Genomic DNA, 12773 nt, shown 5'->3' with positions numbered 1-12773 from the left:
ACAATAGCAGCAGGGCGTGTCAGACGTGTTATCCAATCAAAGAAAATGTAAAACCTGGGAATTGTAGGAATAAAGATGCGACGCCTCCTGCGTCTCTTTCTAAACTTTCATTGGCACTTCTCTCCTCCAATCAGAGCCAGCTGCTGGAATCAGCCCTCAGGATAGCGAGCGGCCATGCTTCAGACCCGCCGACGCACCTGCAGGTCACACACCTGGATGCTGCAGGTAAGCACACAGCAGTTTGTGTTGGTCAGCATGAGGTGCGTCCTGTGAGTCCTGACATCAGCTCAGTGGGTCAGCCTGGAGCTTACACATATCGGTACAGGGGAGGTCACAGGAAGGTGGAGTTTGCAGTGTGCTACTACTCAGAAACTACCAACAGCAGAGCAGTTTGCATGTTTGTGCTGTGTACTGTTCCGACCCACACATGACATTTTGAATTATTTAGCAAACAATAGATTATAAATATCAACCTGTTTGTCTGCCTGATAAACACCTGAAACATAATTGTTTCAAAAACCCTGTAAAAAAATAAAATCATTTTCTTTTTTCATCCAGTAACTGAAAAATCTTCCAATATTTTTTTCATTTTATGGCTGATTTAAAAACACATTGTTTGGACTTAAAGTGCAGAAATACAGAGAATTTTTTGAGGTCTTAAAATGATAAAAATGTTATTTGTTTGTGTATAACAAACAATGATAAACAAATAACTAAGTTTTGGACTGTCAGTCCCGAGGTGTAATGAGGAACGTGAACCAGCAGGTGGCAGCTGTGTGTGTGTGTGTGTGTGTGTGTGTGTCAGTACTGCAGGCAATCCGGTTGTTCAGTGATGACGCGACGAATCCTACTTCGGGGTCTAAAGTAGTCTGCGTTTAACCTAATTTTAAACATTACTATAATCATGTTTTATGTTACATAAAATTGATTAGTGGATCACTTAACAAAAAGGCTATGAAAACTAGTAGTATTTGTAGTAATTACAAATTATTTGAATGTTTGAAATTCTTTGTATTGCACCCCCTGGCATATGTTAATTTTGTTCTGATTGTATACATGTTCTGTATACTGTTTCTTAATAAAGTTTAATATTAAAAAAAAAAAAAAGTCTGCGTTTAATATGGCTTTTGTGTTGTTAACATGTTTAATGTTATGTATTTTCTTCTATTTAATCTCAAAAAGCTCCTAAAACAGTCAGTAATCACTGTTGACCTCCCTCGGCTTTTATTACCACTAATCATTTATTTAAGCTCAGTTTTTAAAACCTTAGGATGTAACTACAGCCCAGCCCATGCAGCAGTATATGAATGACTAACCTCGTATTGTGGATGGATTATCTCAGTTGTTCTCCTGGCTGAAGTTTGGTCCTTTTACAGCATCCTGCCATGCGATTACATTTGTTCCTGACCACCGAGAACACTCACGTTAACTTTTATCGAGTGGAAAACAAGTTAGCTTGTTTATATTATGCTAACATAGCTGTGTCGCTAGCGGTCATGTAGCACATCATTATATACCAGCTAGCCCAGCAGTAACCTTACAAACGTCACTGCTGTCTAGTTTTCTGTCTTCATTTATGCTGGAAGTGATAGCAGAGCTGTACGTTTTAATTTTTTTCTAAAACCCCGCAGTCAGGACATGCTATATTGTATTTAGATAGAAGCTAGCAGGGAGTTAGCTCGCTAGCTTCTAACTCCGTTAAATGTCATAAATTCCGTTTTCATGGATGCCTGGATGTTAAACTCAATTGTTACACCTGGTAGAGCAGAACGCTGATCATTTTATTAAAGATGAAAGACTTTAGACAGTTTTTCAACTCTCAGTAATGTCATAGTGATCGTTTGATATACGGACCTGCAGCGGAGTTTAGACCCAGACACGGCTAGTGACGTCAGACTGAACAATCGGATGGAGACAGTTGTCATGGTAACCAGAGTGTTTGTAGATGCTGAATTTAGATGTGTGTGTGTGTGTGTGTGCACATCTGTCGAGGCAAATATCGCAGAATTCATGTCTGAAATTCTGAAATATGCTTTCAACATCTTCATGAGATCCACCTGGAAAATCCTTGTACACCTTTCCAGGCTTTCCAGGCCTGGAAAACATTGAAACTTAATGGATGATTAACCTCCGTCTCTGATTTGTCTTCTTCTTCACTGCAGCAGCAAACAGCCTCGGCGCCCAGCCACCGAGCTCCTTGCCAAATGTAGCTGTCCCTCCTGCCCCAGTTACCATGGAAACGCATCGCCTTGACCAATGGGCAGATCAAACCAGGTGAAGGGGGGTGGGGGAAGGATGTTTTTGTGGGTTTGATGGAGGCGGTTTTGTTAAACAGAGACTGAGAGACACAGACAGGAAACAGGCTCAGGGTTCAGGTGCACTCCTGACACACCTGGAAAAGCTTAAACCTGCTTATTAAACAGCCACCAATCAACACGCTCAGAAGGACTCTTGGTTTTTGTGGTTGTTCTCATTTATGTGACGCGTTCAGTGAGCACACATGGAGATCTGAAGGGATGCAGGGCCCGCACAAAAACAAATCTTTATTACGTTTTTCGTGTGTTTATTTAAGAAAGAAAAATAAAGATGTTTGATTATTCGCACAGATCCACGTGAACCAAATAATCAGCTGAAGCTGAAAATGGAGGCAAATAAAATCCTGTAAGTCACAAACTGACTCCAAGCTGGATTCAGATGTGCACAGAACTGGTTTGACTGCCGGGCTCTACACGGGCTTTCTCCTGGTTTAAAGAAGCCTTCAGAGGTGTCGACACACATTACTATCAGTGATCTGCATGTGGTCACCGTTTGGTCTGAGTCAGTTAAACCCACCTATGAAAAAACAAGCCAGTGATTTTCCTGCAGTGGAAGAGCAGAGTGAAGCCCTCGTGTGTTTTAGAGACAAAGGTTAGATTAGTTCCTGTGCAGTGATGCTTCAGCTAAAGCGATGAAAGGTCATGTGAGAGCATGTGGAGGTGCTGATTGGTCTGCTCGGTCAGTCGGAGTGCTGTGTGAAGACTGGAGCAGGTGGAGACATAAAGGAGCCTGGGAGCGTCTGAATGCTACAGCAGGTCTGCGTCGCTGCATTTGCATAATCATTCATAGTGTGTGTGTGTGTGTGGGGGGGTGTGGGGGGGGGTGGTACAGTTGATCCTGTATTCTGCAGCTTCTCCTCGCACGTTTCCATGGCAACGCCAGCAGTATCCATGAGAGGCACGCAGATGCTTTTGTGTGTTTATGGAGATGGCACTAAGCCAAAGCCGCCACCCACTGCTGATAACTGAAAAACCGCAATATTCCCAGAATGCACCAGTGTAGTGCATATTTTCATAACTCACCTGTGTAAACTCTGTCAAGGCAAGGTTGCATATCAGGGGCGTGGCCTTTTTGACTGACAGGTGGGTGTAGCTGCTAGCTCGTGCTAACTGGACTGTGGACGTGTTTGTGTTGCTGTGAGGTTTCTGTACGAACAGACGTCTTTTATTGTTATGAATGAGCAGGTGACTGTGACAGCCAAGGCCAAACTGCAGCCAAGTCCCTCTGTGAGTTACAGGCTGTGAGGTAACCCCATCCTGTTTGTGCACACTCTGCTTGAAACTAGTGTAGTTTTTATTTTTCCGCCTGTTTGATGAACTGCGTGCGGACAGCTCCACAGAGACTCATTGCTCAGTGATGTGATTGCTGTCTGCAGCAGAGCTGAAGCTGCTGTGTGGAGAATCGGGATATTTTCCACAGTCAGACGTGCTCTGAGCACTGAGAGGCTCGGGTCAGAGAGCTGCCCATCACGTCACATCATGTCTGACTGCACGGCACCTCGATCAGGAGACACACGAGGGGAAGGAAAGAGGCAAACAAACCTCTCCTATTGGTCAGTTCTTTGCTTTAATCTAAAGAGATTTACAGTATACCACAGTAATCCTTTGCTGATTACCGTAGTATACTGCATGTGTTACACATCACAAGACTCATTTTTACTTATCGCTTATTTATTTAACTGTGCTGCACAGCTACACTGAGGGTTCAAACAAGAGCATAAATTAACTTTGCTGAGCTCTGAAGACAGAAACCAAAGAAACATCAGAGCAGCGAGGGCGATCGAGGCTCAGTGCATACTGAGAGAGAGAGGAGGGGTGGGTTGGAGCAGAGAGGTAAAACCTGCCTAGCAACACGGATGCCTCTGCAGCCCAAACCCCCAGGGTCCACCTGTAATATTCCACCTTAAACTGCTGTGAGGTGATGAAACACCTATGCTGTTGTTTCCTCTGAGGAGGGGGGGGGGGGTTGATCTCAGAGTTTCTTCTCATGGCAGCAGACCCCCACCCTCAAAAGCCAAAGACTGGTAAAAGGAGCAGGAGTTATTTAAAGAAACAAGCCGTGATACTTTTATGATGACTCGTGAACAGCCCCACAAACTACAGACAAAAATATGATGGGGGGGGAGGCCTCAGCCCTCCCGCTGTGTGCCCCCTCCGGACCCGTGTGTGCTGGGGTCAGACCCGTGAACCCCGGCAGCTGGAGTGCTGCAGGTGGAGCGGGCTTCTTCTTTACCTGGATGTGACAAATACAGGATGAAGAGGAGGAGGTGGGGGTGACACAGATGGGGGAAGAACGAGGGCAACAAGTGAGATCACGGAGGGGGAGGGACGGTGACGTCAGCTACTCCACCAGGTGGCATTGTGTGAGAGGGGATAACAATCTGAATTCCTCCGCTTCCCCGGGAGTGATGCATGCAGGGAAAAAAAAGGCAGAGCTCCCTCCTCCTCCCTCCTCCATCTCTGCAGCAGCACACGGAGCTACAGCAGCAGGAGGAAGAGGAGGAGGAACAATAAGCTCAGAGGAGGCTCCGCAGTCCGGCGGCGTGTCGCAGTTTTAGCGGGAGCTGGTGAAGCGGCTGCCCGGAGGAGGAGGCAGGGGGCCGGCAGAGGGAACATGTCCTCCCCGCAGGTGTCCCGCCGGCAGTCGTGCTACCTGTGCGACCTGCCGCGCATGCCTTGGGCCATGATCTGGGACTTCACGGAGCCCGTGTGCCGCGGATGCGTCAACTATGAGGGCGCGGACCGGATCGAGTTCGTCATCGAGACTGCCCGCCACCTGAAGCGCGCTCACGGCTTCCAGGAGGCCCGCGGCGCCGCGGGAGCGCCCCCGCAGCAGCAGCCCGGGGCGACGAAGAGCCAGGCGGCCATACTAAGCGGCAAAGAGCCGCCGAACCACCACCACCACCCGGCGGATGGTGCAGCCAAGCCCCAGCATCCCGGGACGGACCGCTACTCGCTGGGACGCTTCGACTACGGCGGCAGGCCGCCCACCGGGCTCGGAGGACCGAACGGCTTCAAGGACGACGGCCCGCCGGAGCTGAACCGCCAGAGCCCGAACTCCCGCGGCAGGACCCCCGCCGGACCGCCGTCCGCCGCCGTGCCACCCAGCCTGCTGCCGCAGACGGGCCGGGGCGAGCCCGGGGCGAAGCGGCCCGCCTCGGTTTCCGCCGCCGACCCGGACCGGGAGCTGAAGGAGAAGCAGCGCAACGCGGAGGTGCTGGCAGAGTTGAGCGACAGCCTGCGGAGCCGCCAGGAAGAGTGGGCGGGCCGGCCGAAGGCCGTGCGCGACACGCTGCTTGCGCTCACCGGAAGCACGCCCTTCGACGTCCGCTTCAAGAAGGACCACGCGCTGTTGGGCCGCGTGTTCGCCTTCGACGCCGCGTCGAAGCCCGGCGCGGAGCATGAGCTGAAGCTGTTCATCGAGTACCCGAGCGGCTCCGGGACGGTGTTCTCCAGCGCCTCGGGGGTGGCCAAGCAGATGTACCAGGACTGCATGAAAGACTTCGGGCGCGGGCTGTCGTCCGGCTTTAAGTACCTGGAGTACGAGAAGAAGCCGGGCTCCGGGGACTGGCGGCTGCTCGGGGACCTGCTGCCGGAGCCGCTGCGCTTCTTTCGGGAGCCGCTGTCCGTAGAGCTGCTACCGCAGCCGCACGCCGACGGCGGCTTCCCGCTGCCGCCAGGACGGGCGGGGGGCTCCCGGCCCGGGCTGAGGAAGAGGAAGGCCTCCCCGGAGCCGGACTCTGCGGACGAGCAGCAGCGGCAGCAGTGGCTCGGGGGCCCGGGCGAGGCCCTCAAGACCCCCCCGGAATCCGCCACCGCCCCGCCGCAGAACGGACAGTCCCCCATGGCCGCGCTCATGTCAGTGGCGGACGCGCTCGGTAACGCGCACTCGCCCGGCAAGGACAGAGACTCCGCCGCGCACTCCAGGCACGCGGCCGGCAGCCCGGCGTCCCCGGCCTCAGCCTCCGGCCAAAGGCGCCTCTCCTCCCGCAACGGGGACCTCGGGCTGCCCGCGCAGGACCAGGTGCACGCGCAGAGCGTGCCCGACTCCCCCGTGGCCAACAGCGGACCGCTATGTTGCACCATCTGCCACGAGCGCCTGGAGGACACTCACTTCGTGCAGTGTCCCTCCGTCCCCGGACACAAGTTCTGCTTCCCCTGCTCCCGGGAGAGCATCAAGGCCCAAGGGGCTTCCGGGGAGGTGTACTGCCCCAGTGGGGACAAGTGCCCGCTAGTCGGTTCCAACGTGCCCTGGGCATTTATGCAGGGGGAGATTTCCACCATCCTGGCTGGAGATGTGAAGGTAAAGAAGGAGAGGGACCCCTGAGGAGGAGGTGCTGGAGCCTCAAGCCCAGACTTTGTTTTTTATATTCCCCTGGATCACAGCCCAGGTCGAGGTACTTCAGCCTGCCCCCCACAGAGATTCGCTCTAACCTAAACTCAGTCAAATATTCAAACCATGAAGAACAGCAAACTGTTTCAGTCGTTTAGAGTCTGGACTGGTGATCACGTGAAAGCTTTTCTGATTTAACACTTTCCACCTTCCTTTGTCATCGTGTCTGTTTTCGATGTGACGGAGGTCAAAGGTTGAGTTTCAACCTGGCGTCAGTAAAATAAATGAGTGTTACTGATCCAAAGCAGCGCTGACACTCTTCAGTTTATACGTCGAGCTGCCTCCAGCTCCGTGTGTGTGCAGTAAGATCATGCATGCTATAGTTTCTGTCCAACACTCAGTCTTCTTTACTGTGAGGCTTAAAATAACCTCAATATTCTGTTAAAATGAGTTCATGTTATTACAGGTGTGTGTGTGTGTGTGTGTGTGTGTGTGTGTCAGTCATTACACCCATGAGTACAAATGTGTGACCACTGCGCCGGACCGTCAGCCCGTTTCTGCATCTGTAAAGAAAACCTGATAAAAATACGTTGAAGGCTTGAAACGGAGATTATCGTGATGCAGTTTAATAAACGTCTCGGACAAGCAGGCAATTCTTATTTTGAAACAAAGAAATATGTTAAAATTTATAAGAAAAATGTAATCGTCCAAATTATCCAAACTCCAATGTATGACATCAGAGTGATCTTTGGTTCATCTGGCGTTTAAACTTGTGCGTTTACTTTGTGAATGAGTCGTTTGTGTTTTTGTCTGTTGTTCAGGACGATGTGCTCACAGACTGAAACAGTTTGACTGAAACATGGAACATTACTGATGTTAATCTGTGCCTGTTGTGTGGGTCCAGGTGTCGCTCCCACCGTTGCTCATGTTCGTCTGGAGTTTGGTTAACATACAGTCACAGTTTGTGTCCGAGTTGCCGTCACACTTCTCACAGTGAAACTCACATCAGTTATGTTTGTTTAAAACGGTCGTAAATTCTCCCTGTTTGATAAACGAACCCGTTGACGACCGGGTGGAGAAACGCGAGGGGAGGCGTTGCTCACGTTCAGCGTTTATTACCTTTGACTCTTTCTAATTAACGCCGTGGACATCATCAAGCTCGTGATCTCAGAATGACATCATGCTGTGACTGTTGTGAAGCAAAGGTCTGTTAGCAGCGATGAGACCGGCGGGGAGTTTCAGGGCGTCTTTGTGCACGTTCCCACTGCAGGAAGCGGCCGGTAGGACGCCGTTTCAGGAGGAGAAAGCGCTCACTTACAATCCGTCGCTCCACGTTCCCACTCTGTGGAGCCGCACTCGCCGCAGCTGGAGGGGCTCTTCATGAAGGGTTATTCCAGAAATGCAGCTGAAGCTGTGGAGCACGCTCACAGCAGGTCCATACCTGTGTCAGGCGTCCTCACTGTGAGCGTGCACACACACTCGTCTTGAACAGATCGTCACAACGATCGCCACCGTCCGCTGTGAGCTCACAGAGCCTTTGTTAAGTTATTGCTCGTGGTTTTGGTGCCTTTAACGAGGCGTCGCACAAAGATCAGCTCGGTAACGTTCTCGGCGGTAGACCGTCACTCCTGTGGCACGTCGACAGAAGCGGGGGGGGTTGAGCTTAAGATGATTAGACAATAACTGGCTGTGTGCAGACTTGAACTGTAACCTCAGGCTTGTTGGACGTGCGGATGAAACAGGCGTCATGCTGTTTACAGAGCCGCTCCTCGCCTGAAACAGCTGCAGCATCAGTTCACCTCCTCTAACCCAACATGGCTGAGAGGAGGCGCGGCCGCGTTCGCTCGTGACTCTGATCTCTGCAGCAGCTTTGAGACGAGTACAGACTCTGACTCGCTGCAGCCGTGAGCCGTCACCGTTCAGCTGTGCGTGTTTGCTCCTCATAACTCGCTTATAGAAACTTTCTGGGCTTTAAAAAACAAACAAACTTCATAGTTGGATTTGTCCAGCGAATAAATGTTATGTTTCTGTTGCACCTGGATCCACAAAGCAAACGCAAAGATGGCGGTCAGACTGATGAATTCTTCATTTTCAGTCAAGTTAAAACAAGTTAACTCCCAAATGCAGAGAGTTTCTACTGTGGACAAACTGGTTCCAGTGGTTTGAAGTGAACCAACCAAAAACGCCTCGACTTTGGCCCTGACAGTTGGAAGGTAAAGTCACCTCGAGGAACACATCTGCTGCTCGTTTGCTGGTTTTCTTCTGTTTGAACTGGACAGGAAGTAAGACCCGTGAACACGCTAGCTCTCTGACGGCTGTCGGAGAGACTAAACAGGAAGTTTGTTTCTTCTGCCCGGAAAGCCAACGGTGTCAGAGTATAATTATGCCGACGTTTCACTGCAGATGTAAACGAATAAATCAGCATAAAAACAGACGAGCAGGACGTAGAGTCATGTTTAAACGACCCTTGGAATTGTGTTTCGTTTCTACCTTGTGTCATGATCTAAATGTAAAACAGAAAAAAACCTTTTGTACTTAAACTGTGTCAGATGTTTTGGGACATCAAAGAGGAAACCGTGCACACGCCGTCTTCCCTCCGTCCAGGTTCCAGCCGAGTTTGGAGCAGACAGCTGAACTTATAAATATTCTACATGTGGATGTTTTAGAAAACGTGTTTAACAAAGAAACGAGCGTGTTGTGTTGTCGTGGAGATGAAGGCGTGGTCAGTGCCGTGGTGTTTAGGAGGTTCAGTGTGAGGCAGCCGGTAGTCACTAACACATGCTCCATTTTTACATTAGAAAGTCGTGTCTGTAAAGAAAACAACAAAAAAAGCAATTTTTTTTTATTTTTATAGAAATAATTTATTCATATTATCATTTTGAATTTGAATTTAATTTTTCCTTTCTAATATATTTTGTACTGCAATAAGAAGCCCCTCCTCTCTGTTCCTGCCTCACATTAAGGTTCAGCTTGTTTTGTGTTTCTGTTCAGATAAAAATGAAACTAACACATTTGATCTTGTAACGTGCCTTGGAGCTGAGTCGGTTGTAATAAATTCCTTTTCTGTCAAACGTGACGTTTCTTTAATGCCACACTCGACTTTATTTTGAAATTCTGGTGCTGGAATCACTCACGTCCTGTGGCTAAAGGCTTCTTTCAGTAGAAACTGAGTCAGGCTGTGATGGAGCGGCTCACCTGTTTTTCCAGAAGTCCAGCTAAAGTAAGAACACTGGAGCGTCTCACTTATTGATCTTTACGTCTCCAGGAAGTTGTGTTCGGATCAAATCCGGGCCTCTCAGGGAAAACAGCCACATTTCCACCGTTCGCTGTGGAGCTTAAACACAGCACAGGTATTTTCTGAATTTGTCAGCTCCTGAAATCCTGCACTCAGCGTCTTCACATGGACGCTTTTATGTTCTTGTAATTCCAACATTTGTATTTGACAAAGATGCAGATTTGATTGACTTGAAGCCAAGAGCGAAACTTTCTCTGCTGTCTATGCGTTGATGAAGAAACTCGAAATGTTGAGCCTTACTTTTCATTTTACATTCACTTGAACTGTGACCTTTCCTTTGTCACCAAACGTGATCAGCATTGTAATGAAAGCTTGAGGAACTCGTCCATTTTCGGGCTGTGTTGGACTGTTTGGTGGGCCAGATGTGGCCCCCGAGCCACATGTTGGAGTCACAAATGTTAGAAATGATCATGTGAGAAGGAGCCGAGCGGCACCAAAGTGTAACCAGCAGAAACGCAGATCAGCGTGGTTAGCATTCACACAGCGAGCTGCTGCACTGAGCCAAGGGCACCTTAACCATCACTGTCCACACACACACACACACACACACACACACACACACACACACACACACACACACACACACACACACACCAGGGGTGTTTTTGTTGTTCAAAGAGAAAATCTGCAATGCAGCAAGAAACTACAAGTACAGCGAGTACTGCAGTAATGGTAGTACCGGTACTGCATCAGGAGTTTGTTAACGAGACAGCAAGGACTCTGATTAAAGACACGGCGTCGTATTAAGATCCAGAAACTGCATCTGCTCAGTTCACCTCTGCTGCGCTCTGATTGGCCGCGCAGTGTCTGACAGAGTGTTTTTGTGCGTGCAGCTGCAGCAGCCGAAGCGGCTCAGACAAAGACACAATGCTGCAGGTGTGTGGATTTACAGCAAGCTGCTCTCAAACCTGCAGCTCGTTTCTCGCGCTCTGAGAGCGAGTCGGGACATCCACAACATCAGCGGCTGCTCTGAATGTTTTCACATTCTGTGGCTGATTGCGGCGTGTGGGGACGACACGGTTGCCTACAGCTCGAGGGTGTCGCGCTTGCTGTTCTGATCACAGAGGAGGCAGCCTCTCTGCGAGCTATCCTTACTGGATAAAACGTAGATATTGACAAAGTTCACTTGCAGTTGAAAGGTCATAAATTGCAATAACAGGTGATATAGGTGGTTTCATGGGATGTCTGGGGCTCCCTGCCTGAGCTCATTGTTAGAAGCGTCATGTTTATCCTGAACCACAGAAGCATGACAGCATCCGCTCGAAAACTGAAAAGTCTGAAGTCTGGCACAGTGCGGTGAAGAATGCCAGCTTGGATCAGTCTCCATGTTCAGACACGGTTGAGTTAGGCGGAGTGGGCAGAGCCTCCGTCAGTGAGTCGGCGCTCACGTGGGCTGAACGTGCAGAGCTAAATAAAGACATGGAGTCGCAGCGAGGTTTGATTCATCTGTCTGCGCAGCACCGCGGTCGGTTCTCTCCCCCTCCTCTTCGTTCGCTGTAGCCGTGGAGGAGGATGCTGTTGCCATGGTTACCAGCTTCACATTTAAAGACATAATTTATTCAGGAATGTGCAGAGACAAGCGCTGCAGTGATCGGCCGCTCTTTAAACACTGACAGAATCATAATCGTAGGCGTCAATAACTTCACATTTGTGCCGATAAACAAGCCCCCACCCCTCTCTGCGTGTCACGGCGTTGACTGCATTTAAGACGATGATGTCAGCACTCTTTTTTTTTTTAAACTTTTTTTTTTTAATGTCCATCAGCACTCCCCGCCGGCCCCCCCAACCCCACACACACACCTATGACTGTTTGTGGTGTCGACCCTCCCCCACTGGCCCGCTCAGAAGCCTCCGTCTCGCTGTGTTTTTATGTTGCCCGATTGGTCCACTTCAGCTCGTGCTGCAGATTTCATGCAAACTTGATTTAGCTCCACACCTGCAGCGGATCCATCTGGAGTCGGTGGATCCGTATTTTGGAGTCCGGATGCTAAAACGCTTTATGTGGGCCAGATGTCAGCTATGTCATGATATTTGAACCACATCTGGCCCACCTGACATTTTCCACCCGCTGTGTGTCTATTCCACTTCATGTACCCCACTTAGGTTCAGTCAGCATTCAGCCAGCTGTGTGTGGCAGGTCCACATTTAGCCTGTACGGCAGCAAAGGGGGAGGGGGGTCTACGTCCACAAAGTGTCCCTTTTTGGTCCACATTTAACCATAATGGATTTTGTCTCAGGTAGTTCAGCAGTTAAGCCGGGTCTGCCTGCTGAAACTCACCCACAGGGCCTCGTGCCACACACGGGGACTCTCTTTATTTAACATGTTTAAGTATTAGACCCAGACCCCACCACACATGTGGCTCCACATCTGTCCTAGGCAGGTTAGCCTGTTCGGGTCCACATTCAGGCAGCACAGCAGTCCACCTGTGCTCAGCATTAATCATCGAAGGAATGTGGTCCACGTGGGCCTGCACCGATCCGGTTTTAGCTCGTGTGTCGAACACGCAGCGTGCTCGGAGCGCTGAAGGGAAGCACAAGGACAAAGAAAAGGGTGAAGCACAAAGACGCGGCATTAATAGTCATCCGCAGCCGTTACTACGGCGCTCATGAATTATTGCTGGCATGTAAAGGTCTACAGAGAGGAGGAAGGGGAGGCCCGGGCCCCCTCCCCCCGCCCGTTTCCTCCATCAGCATCTCTGCTCGCTGTCACCATGAGAAACCACTGGGGTGTTGCCTAGCAACAGCAGCAGCAGACAGCCTGCAGCAGCTGTTTGTGATAGTTTCTGAGCGATTAAATGACAGAGGGCAAGTTGACAGCGGCGCCCATTTT

The 12773-nt window shown here is 50.0% G+C and overlaps 2 protein-coding genes across 9 annotated transcripts in view; both read left to right on the top strand.

Annotated features, from left to right (window-relative positions):
* kiaa0586 (KIAA0586 ortholog) overlaps positions 1-12773 on the top strand; it is a 33354-nt gene that overhangs the window by 6971 nt on the left and 13610 nt on the right. For 7 of the 8 annotated variants that reach the window (XM_026152025.1, XM_026152028.1, XM_026152024.1 and 4 more), the window contains exons 6-7: positions 135-225; positions 2163-2274. In XM_026152025.1, coding sequence (XP_026007810.1) covers positions 135-225; positions 2163-2274 — 203 coding nt within the window. The remainder of the gene's footprint in view (positions 1-134; positions 226-2162; positions 2275-12773) is intronic. The other variant, XM_026152023.1, reaches the window with a different exon arrangement.
* On the top strand, positions 4774-9719 carry irf2bpl (interferon regulatory factor 2 binding protein-like). The gene has a single exon (XM_026152031.1). It carries the CDS (start codon positions 4930-4932, stop codon positions 6640-6642), a length of 1713 nt encoding a protein of 570 aa, XP_026007816.1. The 5' UTR covers positions 4774-4929; the 3' UTR covers positions 6643-9719.

This window comes from Astatotilapia calliptera, chromosome 19 (assembly GCF_900246225.1).
Source record: "Astatotilapia calliptera chromosome 19, fAstCal1.2, whole genome shotgun sequence".
Classification (NCBI taxonomy): Eukaryota; Metazoa; Chordata; class Actinopteri; order Cichliformes; family Cichlidae; genus Astatotilapia; species Astatotilapia calliptera.
The sequence above is the reverse complement of the archived record's forward strand: the minus strand, read 5'-3'. Positions and strand labels throughout refer to the sequence as shown.

Bases quoted from the DNA above. Each gene is read 5' to 3' on its own strand.
- irf2bpl (XM_026152031.1), top strand. From the start codon at position 4,930: ATGTCCTCCCCGCAGGTGTCCCGCCGGCAGTCGTGCTACCTGTGCGAC.